This window comes from Euprymna scolopes, chromosome 10 (genome assembly GCF_053919585.1).
Source record: "Euprymna scolopes isolate OS-2025 chromosome 10, ASM5391958v1, whole genome shotgun sequence".
Taxonomy (NCBI): domain Eukaryota; kingdom Metazoa; phylum Mollusca; class Cephalopoda; order Sepiida; family Sepiolidae; genus Euprymna; species Euprymna scolopes.
The window spans coordinates 30,138,842-30,156,161 of NC_136491.1; the positions used below are offsets into that span (position 1 = coordinate 30,138,842).

At 34.9% G+C, this 17,320-nt stretch overlaps 2 protein-coding genes across 2 annotated transcripts; both read left to right on the forward strand.

Moving 5' to 3' along the window:
- Positions 1–816: 816 nt before the first annotated feature.
- On the forward strand, positions 817–1,560 carry LOC145286383 (zinc finger BED domain-containing protein 5-like). Its single transcript, XM_080135311.1, has one exon. It carries the CDS (start codon positions 817–819, stop codon positions 1,558–1,560), a length of 744 nt encoding a protein of 247 aa, XP_079991437.1.
- Positions 1,561–1,931: 371 nt separating this feature from the next.
- On the forward strand, positions 1,932–2,612 carry LOC145286384 (zinc finger BED domain-containing protein 5-like). The gene has a single exon (XM_080135312.1). It carries the CDS (start codon positions 1,932–1,934, stop codon positions 2,610–2,612), a length of 681 nt encoding a protein of 226 aa, XP_079991438.1.
- The last annotated feature ends 14,708 nt before the right edge of the window (positions 2,613–17,320 follow it).

A 17,320-nucleotide genomic window follows, 5' to 3' on the forward strand; every position in this document is an offset into this window, starting at 1 on the left:
AATGCTGAATTTTGATAGTCCCACAAAATTAATTAAAATATTATTGTAATAATAATAGCAAATATTAAATAATATATTTCAAGTCGCCATTTCTGCGGAATAGGTGGCCTGTTTACTATGCACGTTTGAACGAAGTCGAACACATATCTGACGAAGAGATACCTATTCTCGAAATATTATAAATTCACAGAGTTTCCAACAGACCGTCTGTCGCAAATAATCTCAATACAACCTTGAATATAATGTATGTATGAAATATTTAAATATATGTATATACTGTATTCAGATTGTATTAATAAATCTTTTCTTCATTTGCTTCAGTTAGTGCCTCTCTGTTTTACTATTGCATTGTATTGCCTTCTACGAATCACATTTATGTACATACTAAACAATGCTTCAAGCAAACTACATTAACCTCTTATCTTTTGCTGAATTTTATCGCGAAGTATGTAGGTACCCTACAATAATTTTGTTTCTTCTACTGTCTGCATGTGTCTCTGTTATCTGTTTTTATTCCCATTATAATTCCAGTTGTTTTCTCTTTGTTAGCTATTCTGATTATGCCAGTTTTTGTGACTGTGCTTCGCTAGCTAGTCTAGTTTTTATGTACTAAAACGGAGAATATTCTCCTGTAATTAAGCATATTACACATTCTTGTTTATGCATCCTTGTCATTGTATACTTCTTCATGTCAGCCATGATGCTGATTATAGAAAAATTAAATCTATAAAATTGTTTGTAAAAAGTTCCATTTATAAATTTTATATTTTATGATTTCGAATTTTCATGTCTTAATTACAGAATTTTGAGCCCATCATGATTATCAAAAAAAGAAAGTATGATCATTCATCTATTGAGTATGGATTCACATCTATCGTTATCAATGGAGAAGAACGGCCTCAATGTGTTATTTGTAATAAAGTTTTGACAAACGATTCTATGAAACCAGCAAAGATGAAGCAACATTTACAAAATGTTCATCCTCAACATAAAGACGAGAACAAAAACTTTTTTGAACGTCATGGGAATGCTGTAAAAAAGATGAGGCTGGTATCAACAGATTTCAAAGAAAATAAACAGAAAGTTACTGAGGCTTCTTATTTTGTAGCTCTTGAAATAGCAACGCAGAAAAAAACACATACAATTGGGGAAAATTTGATTATGCCTTGCTCTCTCAAAATGATGGAAATTGTGTTGGGAGATGAAATGAAGAAAAAAATTGCAGCGGTTTCACTCTCAAACAGTACTGTTCAAAGGAGGATACGCAATATGGCCAATGACATCAAGGATCAAGTTGGGCAAGAGATCAAGTCTTCAGCATTTGGATTATTTTCAATTCAACTTGATGAATCAACCGATGTGGCATCATGTTCCCAGTTGATGGTGTTTGACAGGTATGTTCATGCAGGTTTATTTAAAGAGGACTTTCTTTTTTGTTCTCTTGAACAAACGACCAAGGCCTCAGATATTTTAGAAAAGGTTTCACTTTTTTCGACTCAGAGAATCTTTTGTGGGATAGTATGTGTGGGTGCTGTACAGATGGAGCACCAGCTACGTTAGGGACAAAATCAGGATTCCAAGTATGTGTGAAAAGATGAACTCCAAAAGCGAAAGACATTCATTGTATGATCCATCGTCAGGCACTCAAAGCCTCACAAACACTTCCAGCTCCGTTTGAGAAGGTTTTGGGATCAAATAATTCAAATTGTGAATTTTGTCAAAGGAGGAGTCTAAACCCCCGACTTTTCAAGCAGTTATGTTACGATATGGATGCTACTCATCATTCACTTCTTTTTCACACAAACGTCCGTTGGCTGTCAAGAGGAAATGTAACTGAACGAATATTTCAGCTTAGGGACGAGCTCAAATTGTTTTTTTAGGTTCAAGGTAAGACTGAATTTCTTGCCTGGCTAAACAATGAAGAATGGATCATGTGTCTTGCTTATTTGGTTGATATATTCGAGCAGCTGAATAAACTGAATCTTCAGATGCAAGGAAGGAATACAAATATTATAAAATTCGTAGATGCCTTGGGAGCTTTTATGAGCAAGCTTGAAAATTGGAAGAGAAAAGTCAATACAAAAATTGTAGCTATGTTTGAGAAACTGACATCCATTCTTGATATTTGTGGTGAAGATAAGATGCTTTCACAATTTGCAAAAAATGAAATTTTGCAGCATTTGACAGCACCGAAAAATGAATTCAGCAGATACTTTCCTGAACTTGGTGATGATGAGTTCGATTTAGTAAGAAATCCATTCAAATTACCAGTTGAAAGAGTTCCAGATGATTGCCAAGATGAATTCCTTGAGCTAAAAACTGATTCGGAAGCAAGAGATATGTTTGATGAAAAATCAATAACAGAATTTTGGCCCCTGATGTGCGAATCCTACCCAAAAGTGTCAGGAATAGCTATCTGTGCATTGCGTCCATTTGTATCAACATATCTTTGTGAGTCAGGCTTTTCAACTTTGTTGCAAATTAAAACAAAGCAACGCAGTAGATTAGACGTAGAAAACGACCTGCGTTATGCCCTGTCGAGCACTTCTCCGAATATTTCAGAATTTGTCAAAGCAAAACAATCACAGTTTTTGTCATTTGATGAATCGTAATCTTCCGAATTAAATTGATTGCAGATTTTGATTTCTTGTTATTTTACTTATCTTTTTAAATTGCATTAATTTCATTTTTGTTTTTTTAAGTAATTCATTATAAATAAAAAATAAATTCTGCTTTTATTTCTATTTTGTATATCCATCGATATTTCCAATTTGCATTTAATTTATAAAACTCAATTATAAACATAAGCCATGTATAATGTTGTGAATGTATATATATACAAATTAGGAAAAATAAAAGTTCTTTTGTAATATTTGCATATTATTTAGAATGCATTTTTGAAAAGCATTTTTTGGAAATGACGGGGTGAATGAACCTTTGACAAATGGTAAAAGGGGTGAATGGGTCAAGCAAACCTGAGAACCCCTGGTGTAGACCAAATACTTAGAGAGGAGTTCGGTAGAGATTTTTGCACACACACTGACAAGGTCACTTATACTTATTGCATGAATTTCTGTACAAAACATATCTAAGAACACTGCCAAACATATAAATGAGCTTTGTGTGAAATTTGCAAAAAATAGTGGAACTCTCTTCTGTTTGCCTGTTTTCAAGCTGACTACAATTTGGTAGTCTTCAAGTCCAACGTAAACAAATTTTTGATGAACCGTCCCCTTAAGTAATCCAATTGACCAAATTTCCACTACTAACGATTACTACATGACATATTTCCCATGACCACTGTTCACTCATTAACCCTAATCCTCGAGTGGCCTCCGGGCCTTGATAAGTGGTGACTCCTTTGTAAAAATAAAAAAAAGAAAGGCTCAGCCGTTTCGGAACCTATGAGATACGAACTCTCTCTCTCTCTCTTTCTCTTTCTCTCTCTCTCTCTCTCTCTCTCTCTCTCTCTTTCTCACACACACAAAGAGAGATAGAGAAAGATCAACACTTTTGTCAATTTATTATTACACTAGTCTGGGTGCCCGGCGTTGCCCGAGTGTTTGGAAGTGTATGTTGAGCAAAAAAAAAAATGAAAAATGCTGTAGTAGGCAGGCAGGCTCAAACCCATACCATGAAGAAGGAAAAAAAAAAAATAACCATGACGTCTTTGCCGTTTCATCCATTGCCAAACCGGAAGTGGCGATGTTTTAAATTAAGGCTAGTCAATTGCAAAAAGGGGATGACTTTCGAAAATGTCAGTGAAAAAAAGCGACCCCTACCTTGTAGAAAAGTGCCCAGTTGAGGGTGAAGAAATTTATATTTTTAGTCAATTTTTTGATATTTTTTATCTGAAGGGTCGAGCTTCAAAACGATACCGATCTTGTGAAAATCCGTCGCCTCTGTCGAAAGTTTTAGGCAGGTATAGATACATACATACATTTAAACAGACAGGTGAGATTTATATCATAGACTAGCCTGAGTGCCCAGCGTTGCCCGGGTGTTTGGAGTAAAAAAAAAAGTGGTAGTAGGCAGGCAGGTTCAAACCCGAACAGCAAAGGAGGAAAAGAAAGTGAAAGAAAGCCTGACGTCTTACCCTTGCTCCATGACGCGACCGGAAGTTCGGAACGTTGAAATTAGTAAAGTCATTCCAATCGATACTATGACTTACAAAAAATGGGGAAGCAAAAGAAAACGACCCTCCTTGTAGAAAACTTCCCAGTCGAGGGTGAAGGAATTAATGCTTTTAGCCAACTTTTTATATTTGTCGTCCGAATGGTCGAGCGTCAAAACGATACTGATCTCGTAAAAATCCACCTCCTCTGTCGAAAGTATAGGCAGACAGACAAACATACATACATACATACATACATTTAAACAGACAGGTGAGATTTATATTATAGATGCCGAAACACAAGACTCATTTTAGCGAATGCATAGAAGATAAATGTTTATTCTAGTTGCAGATGGGAGAAATTTTAAACAAATCAGACATAAGTAAATCAAATTATGTTTTCAAATAAATTAAAAATCAATACAAACTAAGCATTTTAGATCATATGTTGCTTATCAGTTCCTTGTGTTAACACACATTATTCAATAGCAAACACCAGCAGAGTGATTCGGCGTTGTCCAGGATAAATTACAGAATTTTAACTCTTTATGTTTCAAAATTATTTAGATGAGGATTGATAATTTGGATTATTTGGATTATTCTGACTACTATTCTTATTTTGGGTGTCATTTTTACAACGTTTCGGTCGATGTAACCTCCAACCTTCTTTTGGTGCATATTATGGCTTTGAATTAGCCACAATAAAAACAGAACAACGGTGTAAATAAAATTAACAAAAGACAGACAAAGGGTTACAAGTGAAAAGAGTGTTTTCCGTTCTGCCGAGCACGCGAGGTTAACTCCAGAACTAGAGCCTCTCCTTGGGATCATTAAGAGTTCCGGTATATATGGACGGTGGTTGAGTCCATTTACTTAGATGCCCCCCCCCCCCAAAGAGAAATACTTGTAAAACAGACACAAGGATGCTACGTTTCTGCGATGGGACAGAGGTCGGAGTTTAGTTCATATTTCAGCATCTACTATCGTGGCGATTTCTTTTTTTTTTAAATCATGTCTACAAGCGAGAAACTAGTGGCAGATGAACCAGCCCAGATGTGGCAACAAAAGGGTTACGAGCAAGCGAGGTTAACTCCGGAACTAGAGCCCTACCTGGGATCGTTAAACTTCCGGTATATATGGACGGTGGTTGAGTCCATTCAGTGGGTGGTTCCCCCACAACAGTGAAGCTATTCAAATTCGTAAATCTTTCTATCAAACTTGAAAATCTATAGAGAATTTCAAACTGAACCCTTCGTTTAATCCACACACAGATTGTTCTCGTTCTATCAGCTAAGAATTAAGTGATTTTTGAAGAATTAAGTGATTTTTATTTTATTCTTAGTATCACCTGTAGTGAGGATTGAACCTTCGACCTTCAGAAGACTGTTACTTGATAGGAATCTTTTTATTGAACTAGAGAATCTGTAGGGAATTGCGGACGCGACACTTTATAAAATCAACGGGGATAGCATGCGCTCATTCCATCAGCTGGGTGGCGTAACGGATAAAATACTAAGTAAAATTCAGTTCTGAGTGACACTCTTCTGGAAGTTGAAGGTTCAATCTTTATTGTGGATGTTATTAATTATACAATTGCTAATTACTTAAGACTTCTATCCGGTCATGATATTTCTCTTGCACTTGGTTAACCGGGTATATTTGCCAAGTAATTTTTAATTCTTTTTCATGAGTCAAGTTCCTCCTTTGATTACTCGAATGATGGAGATCTTCCTAAGATTCCAGTTTCTTTTCATGTCGTACATAAGACCTTGACATTTTGTTATTTTCTCCCTCTCAGCTCTGTGTTTGTTTGTTTTTTTTTTTTTGTTTTTTTTTAAATTCCATTTTCACCCCAAACAAGGCACAATGCCACTTTGATGTAGGGGACTACTACCAGGGACATAAGTTGCAGGGATACTATGTAGGGAATTGAGCAGCAAGATGTCCGTTCACATTACACTCAAACTTCTACATGTCAGTACAGTTAGGAAAGCAGGAACCCAAGAGAGAGTTCCAAAGTCTGGCAGTTCTGGGGAAAAAACTATTAGAATAGAAGGTTTTCTTACATCTAGGGATCTCTACTGTGAAGGGGTGGGATTAAGCTGCTTGTCAGGTTTGTTGAGGGTATTTACATCTAAGGGGTACAAGGGCTTGTAGTTCGTCGGAGCATTCACCATTAAAATACTTGTAGAACAAGGAGAGGTATGCAACATTACGTATATGGGTCAGAGGTTGAAGCTTTGATGACAGCTTATGATCTATCAGGTTGGCGACTCTCTTTTGGACCCTGTGCAGGAGCGAGAGACAAGTAGCAGATGCATCAGCCCAGATGTGACAACAGTACCCCATACATGGGCGAATGGTGGTCTTGTAGAGATACAGGATACTTTCAGGCGTAAGTAGCTTTCTAGCATGGTAGAGAGAGCCCACCTTTTTTGCAGCAGCCTTGGCAATGCTCTCAATGAACCTGTTCCAACTCATGTTTAGGGACACTGATTTCAACTAGAGTTGCTATTTTCTCTCTTATTGTCTCATATCTCTGTCAGGTTAAACAGCTCTGTTTTCTAGGTGTGTAGGTGAAGGGGTTGTCTAGCCATAGTGAATGTATTATGTTGAATTTCTCATGCCTACGCAATGTTTGCGACTTTGGTCAACAGTCGCTTTCCTGGAATGTAAGGCAGCCATTTAATTTCTTTAGTGTTGACTATTGGGGGCATTGTTTTCTCCCTCTCACACCTGCATAGTTTGTTTACATAGTCGCACATGAGTGACAACTATATGCAACACCTTCTGCACTTTTTTTCCTCACACCATCTCTCCCACTATTTTTCCTTTTATCCACTCCCCCTTTCTTATTCTCTCCTTCCTCTTTTTATTCCCTCTTTTTTCATATTTCTTCTTTTTTTATTATTATTATTCAATTTTCACCCCAAACAAGGAACAGTTGCCACTTTGAAGTAGGGGGCTACTATCGGAGATATAAGTTGCAGGGATATTATGAAGGGAGTTGAGCAGCAAGATGTCTGTTCACATTACAATTGAACTTCTGCATGTCAGTACAGTTGGGAAAGCAGAATCCCGGAAGAGAGTTCTAAAGTCTAGCAGTTCTGGGGAAGAAACTATTGGAGTAGAAGGCTTTCTTACACCTAGGGATCTCTACTGTGGATGGTGGGATTTAGCTGCTTGTCGGGTTCGTCGGCAGTATTTACCTTTCATCCTTTCTATTTCTTTCTCCCTCTCTATTTAGCTCTATTTCTTTTACTCTGTTTCTCTCCTCCTCCTCCTCCTCCTCCTCCTCCTCTTGTACATTTATTCTTCTCTCCCCATCTTCACTCTCTTTCTTTCTCTTTCATCTCCCTTCCATCTCGCCTTTTCCATATTCCCTTTTCAGTTCTTTCTCCCTCCCTACTTAGCCCTGTTTCTATCTTCCCCTCCCCCATATTCCGCCCTCTCTCGAATCTATGCCTCTCTGTCTATCTCTATCTCTCTCTCTCTCTCTCTCTCTTCTTCACACCTTCTCTTCCCCCATCTCCTCCCTCTCTCTTTTCGTTTCTTTTTGCCCTCTATATTTAACCATCGTTTCTACTCTTCCTGCCACCACTATTCCCATCCACACCTCTCTTTAATTTGCCCTCTCTCTCTCTCTCTCTCTCTCATATCCTTTCACCCTCTCTTTCCATGTCCCCCCCTTTCCTCGTCTCTCTTACTACCTTCCTCACTTTCCATTTCTTCATCCTTCTCTATTTAGCCTTGTTTCTTTCCTTATTTATCTCCCCTGCCCTCTTCCTAATCTACACCTCTCTCTTTCTTTCTCTCCTTTTCCTCTTCCCTCCTTCTCTTTCCTAATCCCTTCATCTTCTCTCTACCTTCTCCCCATCCATACCTATCTTTCATTCCTCCTTTCTCTCTCTTACACACGCCTTCTTTCTCCTTCTCTTTCCATATCTCCTTCTTCTCCTCTTTCTTTCTTTCTTTCTACGATTCCATTTCTTTCTTACTTTTGATTTAGCCGTATTTCTCATCTTTCTTCCTTCCTCTCATCCTAATCTCCACCCTCTCCACCATTCTCTCTTGAAGAATGGCCCCCAAGAGGAGTTCAATGAAGCTTATCCAGGCTAATGTGTCCGGGGTCCAACTAATATCCATTTATTATTTGAATAAATGCCAGAACAACTTTATATTGTAAAATCCAGCTTTCTGAATTGGAATCAAACTAATTTGATAGTAAGTAATGTTTATATATTATATATTATACATGTTTTCCCATCATTATCGTTGTCATCATCATCGTCATCGTCGTCATCATCATTGAAATCGTCATCATCATCATTATTGTAATCATTATCATTGTCATTATCATGTTCGTCATCATTATCATCATCATCATCATGTCTATATATTATATTTATATATTTCGTACATGTTTTTTCTATTATTATCGTCATCATCATCATCATCGTCGTCGTCGTTGTCGTCCTCGTCATCATCATCATCATCGTCATCATAGTCATCATCATCACTGTTTTTATCACCATCATTGTCCTCATCACAGTCACCATCATCGTCGTCATCATCATAATTTTAATCATCATCATTGTTATTGTCATCATCACCATCATCGTAATCATCATCATCATCATCATCATCATGATTATCAGTTTAATGCCCGTGTTCCATACTGCCATGTGTTGGACGACATTTAAAAACTGACTTCAGCACTCACCTATCTCTTTCCAAGTCTTTTTTTTTTTATCTCTCTTTTTCTCAAATTCCCCCTCATCACTTCCTCTCGTGGTTTTCTTGGTTTTCTCCAACCAACAGACCCTGCTACCTCAACTGTCCTACATCTATTAACCGAAGCAATCCCATCCATCCTTTCAACAACATATTCGGCCTAACACCCATTTTACGTGCTCGCATGCGTTGGACAGTTTTTAGAAATCGACATCCAAACCAACCTATCTCTGGCCAGGTCTTTATTTATCCCCCTTTCTCTCGGCTTCGTCCTAATCACTTCCTCCAATGTTGTCCTTGGTCCTACCCTGCCGATAGACCCTGCTATCTCAATTATTCTACATCTACTAGCCTAAGAATTTCATTTAATATTTCACAGTGACTATGCAAACTTGAACTAGAATGCAACGCTATCTAGAGATGAATCCACACACACACACACACACACACACACACACACACACACACACACACACACACACACACATTTATATGTATGTAAACGACACCTATATTCTCAGCCCACACTTTCTCGCCGCTCTGCGTTTCAAGGCCATGAAATGGACAATCCCATGATTGCAACATAAGACATCAAGAAAGAAAATGAAAAGAGAAAATAAAGAATATATATATATATATATATATATATATATATATATATATATATATATGTATATATATATATGTATGTATGTATATATATTAAGATATATACATATATATATATATATTTATATACATATATATAAAGATATAAATATAAATTTATATATACATATAAATATATATATATTTATACACACGCACACATATATATAATATATATATATATATATATATATATATATATATATATATATATATATATATATATATATATATATATATATATATAAGTTAGAAAAGCATTTCATCCAAGGCATGAAAATTGTTAAACAAAATGTTTTTACTATAGGCGTTAAAAATAAAGGTACAAGATTCAATTTGAAATTTATTTATCTTCAAAGTGCACTTTCATAAATTCTACAAAGTAAGGTATAAAAAATTAATTTAAAGAGAATCAAAAAATTACCTTGGATTTATTTTATGTAATGTACATTCTGTTGCACTTTAAAAAAAGTCATTGAAAATTTTATATCTATATCATTAATTGCTAGATGAAAGATAATGTTTTAAAGTGCAACAAAATGTACATTACATAAAATAAATCCAAGGTAATTTTTTGATTCAATTTAAATTACATTTTTATACCTTACTTTGTAAAATTTATAAAAGTGCACTTTGAAGATAAATAAATTTCAAATTGAATATTGTACCTTTATTTTTAAAGCCTATAGTAAAAGCATTTTTTTTAACAATTTTCACGCCTTGAATGAAATGCATTTTTAACTTGTATCTTATATTTTTAAGATTATATTATAAAACTCTCCTTCTCTATATTTCAGTTTGTATTTCTCCTCACACCAGAACTTATTTTTGCAACCCCCCTCTTTGTATTATTACAGGTCTGAATATTCTCTCTCTGTTGTATTTCTCCTCACACCACACCTCATTTTTTGCAACTCCCTCTTTGTAATACAGGTCTGAATAATGAGAAAATCTGAATTTCTTTTAATAAAACATTTAAAATAACCTTTTTAGATTAAATTTTTTAAACTTCTTTCAGAATAGAAAATCTTTAAAATTTAATAAGGAACATATTTCATATAGGTTTCATTAACAAATATTCAGTACACAACGAGAAAAATAGAGATGAAATTTTCAAAAGAACTGTATAACTGGTTACGGTCAATAGTAGTCCTCGCCAGCGAAAGTCTTTGTTATTATTATTATTATTATTATTATTATTATTATTATTATTATTATTATTATTATTTAAAACATTTTGTGTCCTGCTCTTTCGCGCATATATATATATATATATATATATATATATATATGTATATATATATATATATATATATATATATATATATTCATGTAATAGATAGAATTTTACTATACAAATGCAAATGTAAGCTTCAGACCAATATAAGTATTAATGTTTATATTTATCGCAACCAAATTAAGATGGAATTTACATGTAATATTTATTTTCGACAGAATACCTCCATTAAAGAAAGAAGAACCCTGGGATACAGCATTAAAAATTAGTAACAAGATACAGTACAGTATATAATACACATGTATATAATCAAATAACATTCTAAATAAGACCGTAAGGCGAGGCAAATACCCTAACCAGGGGCCAGAAAAAACATCATATTTAACATTTTAACCTGAAAAAACCGTATCCTAGGGCCACCGTATACCCAGAGGTTCTACTATCTATATATAGTCAATCTCTTGATGATTATATTAATCAGTGAATTTATTATGCCCTTAACTCATCAGAAGAAATAGCAACATACATACATACATACATATATATATATATATATATATATATATATATATATATATATATATATATATATATATATACTCGGGTTTTTTTATATTCAAAAGTAATGGACTAATGAATTCAACGAGGTTGTTAGATAGTGCTCAATAAAAAGAGCTGATAATACTTGTTTATTGACTAGTCAAGTCGCTGCCTGATGATATCTGTTGTTTGATTGAAACAAGTGGCTATTTGTAGCAGCGGGATGTGAGCATGTTTATATAACAATAAACAAGTATATATATATATATATATATATATATATATATATATATATATATATATATATATATATATATGTATATATATATATAGCGAGAGAGAAAGAGAGAGGGGGAGTAGATAGGTAGGAAGCTGTGAACATAGATAGATAGATAGATAGATAGATAGATAGATAGATAGATAGATAGATAGATAGATAGATGGATGAATATATAGATAGATAGATAGATAGATAGATATGAAATGGATATATAGAATGGGTAAATAAATAGGTACCTAGCTAAATAGAAAGACAGATAAGTAGATAGATAAGAAATGAACAGAGCTTGACAGATAGACAGACAGATCGAACCACAATAATAATATTAAAAAAACTAGTACAGCAACAACACAACTTAACACAGCGTGTGACTACAACAACAATAACATTAAAAAAAAAAAAAAAAAAAGACACACGTCGTGTGTGTGGGAGGGGCACGAAATTAATAGTTGTGGCAAACGAGGGCAAGCTCTACTGAAATTGTTAATAATTGCATTTAGCAACCAGCTCAAACGATCGACTGCGGATTTTTCAATAAGAAAAACCTCCTACACTGACCTAAATACAATGTCAGAGCATTATGTTATACAAACACTAGTTGAGGTACCCACCTATGCTAGGCTTTAAATACAAGAATTAATTATCTGGTTCTTTAATACAGCGGGGGCGCGTTCGGTTGATATATATATTTTTTTCTTTGGCTTAGAGCTGCAATAATAATTTCATGGCGTCTCCATCTCTTCACATATGCAACCGAATACAAAGCTCTATACAAAGAGCAAACTAAATGGCGCTACTGTAGCGTGATTCCTACTTTCAAAGTTCTAATATAGTTTGATGCCTACTCTATTTTTCGGGTCTAAGTTGATTCTGACCAAAAGAGGATAGAAAAAACATACTTCTTAACACTATTTTATTTTATTCGAACCAATATTAGTATTTTGCTAGAAATTATTTTCTGAGGAGATTTACTTACATTGAAAACTCATGGGTTAAAGACATCAATTTAAACATTGTATTTTTTTGATTCAAGTAATAAATTTTTATGAAATTTGAACATATAAACTAGAATCTCTCTCTCTCTCTCTCTCTCTCTCTCTCTCTCTCTCTCTCTCTCTCTCTCTCTATATATATATATATATATATATATATATATATATATATATATATATATATATATATATATATTCTAGTATAGTGCAACAGTTAGAAGCTCCGACTGTCGTTTGGGCGATCAGGTTTCGATCCTGGCTTGAGGTAGTTGCTTGTCTAGCCACACTGATGAGCTGTGAAACAGCGAAACAGTACTGTATGTGGATGGCTATATATATATATATATATATATATATATATATATATATATATATATATATATATATATATATATATGAGAAAGAAAAGTAAAACTAAGTTGAACTTTACAATTAAAATGTATTGTTCAACTGAATATTCCAAAAAACAATTTACAAAGTCATTATTCCACAGAGTTTTAAAGAATGCTATTCTTATTATGCTTCTCATTAGAGGACATAAAGAAATCAGCAAATTATATTTGTAGCAATGCTAGAATTTGCTAGTTATGGCATTAAGTTAAACCGCAATTTATTGTAGTTATAAATTGCCAAATAAAAAAATGAAAAAATATTGGATATTTTTAATTTTTTTAATTTTTTCATTTTTCTATTTGGCAATTTATAACTTTATTTATTACAGTTTGGATTTTCTTTCTCTTATAATAAGCTCTACTCTCTATTGCGTATTGAGCTTTTTAATTCAGTTGGGATTAAATTTTATATATATATATATATATATATATATATATATATATATATATATATATATATATACTGTTATTTATATTAGTTTGAAGTTTACCATTGTGTATATCAGGTAAACACTACATCCCTTTGTTTTCATTATATATATATATATATCCTGTTCCATTTTCTTGCTTTCCAACTGACTGCAATATCGTTGTCTTCAAGTCCAATGTGAACAAATTCTTGATGAGCCATCCCCTAAAGTAATCCAATTTATCACATTTCCACTACTAAGGATTACTACGACATGTTCCCCCTGACCACTGTACACTCATTAACCCTTATCCTCGAGTGAGCTTCAGGCCTTGATAAATGGTGACTCCTTTGTAAAAAAAAAAAAAGAAAATCAGAATTAACTTCGGTCGTCAATATTGCAAAATGGAAGCACTAATCTACAGTGGGGGTCAAAAGTGTTTGCAAATTGTATGAATTGATAAATTTATGCTTCAATATTTTCCAATATAATAACTATGTTACTCACTGTTTGATATGCAAATATATGAAGTAAATTCATAGAAACAGAAACCAAATAATCATATTCTGGGGTGGGAGGAAGTATGGATCTTTAAATGATTTCAGGAAGGAATATGGGCCAAAAGAGTTTGCAAGCACTCATTTATCCGCAATAAATATCATTTTTAAACATGAATATAATTCGAAAAATTGTGTCATCATGATTATAGTACCATATATTGATAACATATTACAAGAAAACAACAGTTATTACTCAAATAACAATTAACAGAACAATACGAATTTATGAAACTAACCCTTTATTCGCTTTCCTCCATTTTTAATCAAATCAATCAGCCTCCTATCAACAGAGGATGTTAATGTATACACTTGCTGAGGTGTGATTTCAGAAGATACCTTCTTGATTCTCTCCCAAATGTCTTTTTTACTATGGAATTGATGCCCGTTTTCGTAAACCTTCCTCTTCAGAATCGACCAGAGGTTCTTTATCGGATTCAAATCCGGGCTCTGAGGTGGCCAGTCCATCAGACGTTCACCAGAGATCCCCTTGTCTGAAAGCCAAGCTTTTGTGAACCGAGAAGCATGGCTTGGGCATTGTCTTGTTGGATAATAATTAGATTCTGGTTGAGAGCATCATTTTGTGAATTCAACCAGGGCAATAAATTTGCTTCCAAAAACTTGCAGTAGTTCACAGAATTCATTTTGACACAGTCAGGGACAAGAAAAGGACCAACAATCTCACTTCCAATAATACTAGCCCAAATCATCACTCCTCCTCCTCCATGTTGACGTCTGAACCGCAAGCGTGGGCTATTGCCTTTAAGAAGCCATCCCTTGGCCCAACCATCGGGGCCGTCAAGGGTTGCTCTGGCCTCGTCAGTCCAGAGAACATTTTGAAAATTGGTTTTCAAATATTTAGTGGCCCATGCTAGTCGCTTCTGACAGTTTATATTACTCAAAGGAGGACATTTTGTCTGTGTCCTTTGGTCGGCTATCTGTTTCAAAATCCGATTTCGGGTCCTTTTAGAGATGCCAGACACTCCTGTATGGTCGAAAATAGCTTTGCTAGTGCTGTGTGGGTTTGCCAGCAAACTCCTCTTGATTTTTCTAATATCTCGTGATGAAGTCACCTTTGGTCTGCCACTTTTATGCTTTTTTTCTTCCATCTTTGCCGTCAATGACGAAACGTTTCACAGTTTGATGATCTGATTTCAAAATTTTCGAAATTTCCAATGTAGACTTCTTTGCAGCAAGAAATGTAACAATTTCTCCCTTCTCCCTATCTGTCAACATCTTTCCTTTAGCCATTATCAATAAATTAAGATTACCTGCAGAAACTTTTGGCTCGCCTGAAAAGTGGAAAATGTCGAACTATTATTAAATTCTGGCTTTTATTGTAAAATGTAGTAATGGAACGAACCAGAATGGCAACCAGCAAATGATGGAAGAGTCCAAAATGAAAAATAAAGCAAAATTAATAAAGAAATTGAGAAAAAATAGGTCTGCAAACTCTTTTGACCCCCCACTGTAGTAAAAAAAAAAAAAATATTAACGTGTGTGTGCTGTGGTTTTAATTATTTTGCACTGGATTTCCAATGTTTTCTTCGGCAGGTTCATCTAAAAGACAGCCACGATTGTATTTCCGGCGCCCTGCAAATTTGGCTTCATCTATTTGTATTGGCTTGTCTATTGTTCCCGTCGTCTTTCCTCTTCTCGTCACAGATACGATCTCAGAGCATACTTCCCGACAGTAATTAAACCAGTCAATCACAGTATTTGTTGATCTACCAGTATGCTTTGACACTTCCTCCATTGGCATCTTGATGATCAACATGTAAACTAGCTCTAAAATTTCACAGAGCTTTAAATTACACTGGAGCATTCCGTTCAAATCGGTGTAATGGAAGAATTCGTTCTCTTTTCTAACTGATCGAACTGACTGGCAACCTTTTCTTTTTCTCCTCGTTTATTTTTTATTTTTATTTTTTTTTAAATCACCCATATTGAGGTAGGAACAGAAACTGACGGTAGAAATCATGCTTCATAGTTGTGGCACATGACAAATTATCTGTCTGTCGATCTATCTATCTATCTATCTATCTCGATCTAGCTATCATTTTTTTTTTTTTATCCAATTTTCACCCCAAACAAGGAACAGTTGCCACTTTGAAGTAGGGGGCTACTATCGGAGATATAAGATGCAGGGATATTATGAAGGGAGTTGGGCAGCAAGATGTCTGTTCACATTACAATTGAACTTCTGCATGCCAGTACAGTTGGGAAAGCAAAATCCCGGAAGAGAGTTTTAAAGTCTAGCAGTTCTGGAGGAGAAACTATTGGAGTAGAAGGTTTTCTTACACCTAGGGATCTCTACTGTGAAGGGGTGGGATTAAGGTGCTTGGCGGGTTTGTTGGGAGTATTTACGTCAAGGGGGTACAAGTGCTTGTAGTTCATCAGAGCATTCAACATTAAAATACTTGTAGAACAGGCAGAGGGATGCAACATTTCGTCCATGGGACAGGGGCTGAAGCTTAGATGACAGTTCAGGACCTATCAGGTTGGCAATTATCTTTTGAACCCTGTCTAGGAGTGAGATGATAGTAGCAGATGCACCAGCTCAAATGTGACACCGGTAGTCCATACATGGACGAATAGTGGTCTTATGGAGGTAAAGGATAATTTCAGGTGTAAGTAGCTTTCTAGCATGGTAGAGAGAGCCCACCTTCTTTGCAATCTGTCTCAATCTGTCTCAATCTATCTATCTATCTATCTATCTATCTAACTGGTGAGATAAACAAGAGATGAGATGTGAAGCTATGTTTTGATAAAAATTGTCAAAACATTATTGAGCTATACAATGGACAAGTTACATCGGAAGTTCTAAAAACAGCTGACCTGGAAGGACGTGGTTGTTTCCATGTGATCAAGTTGGCTGAACATAGAGTAGAGTTGGAATTTGGATGTCAAAGAGAACGAACAGTTTAACAAGTCGTCCCCTCCTTGGGAGGGAGACAACGTGTCTCCAAATTGGAGATTAGAATTAACTAACCAAGCAAAGATCATCCCTTTCCATTCTTCTACATTTGACGCCTGGAAAGTAAATAAAAACTATACATGAAACCAGCCATTGTCTTGGAGTTGAAATGCATTCGTCCACACGTTTCCAGCTTCCTTCCAAGAACAGATGAAATTCTAGGTGAACCATAAGATGAATGACGCAGTTGAATAAGGTATGTCAAATACATATCACACACACACACACACACACACACACACACACACACACGGATATGAACGTTTAGACGATCATGGAAAGAACTCAAATAGGTCACAAATATAACTTGGGTTCAGATAGTGAAGAGTCACTAGATAGAGAATAGTGACACATACACGCACTCAAACCAAAATTCCACAATACAACATAACAGTAGCACCAACAAAACTTTCCTAGCATGAAATTTTACAACGTATCC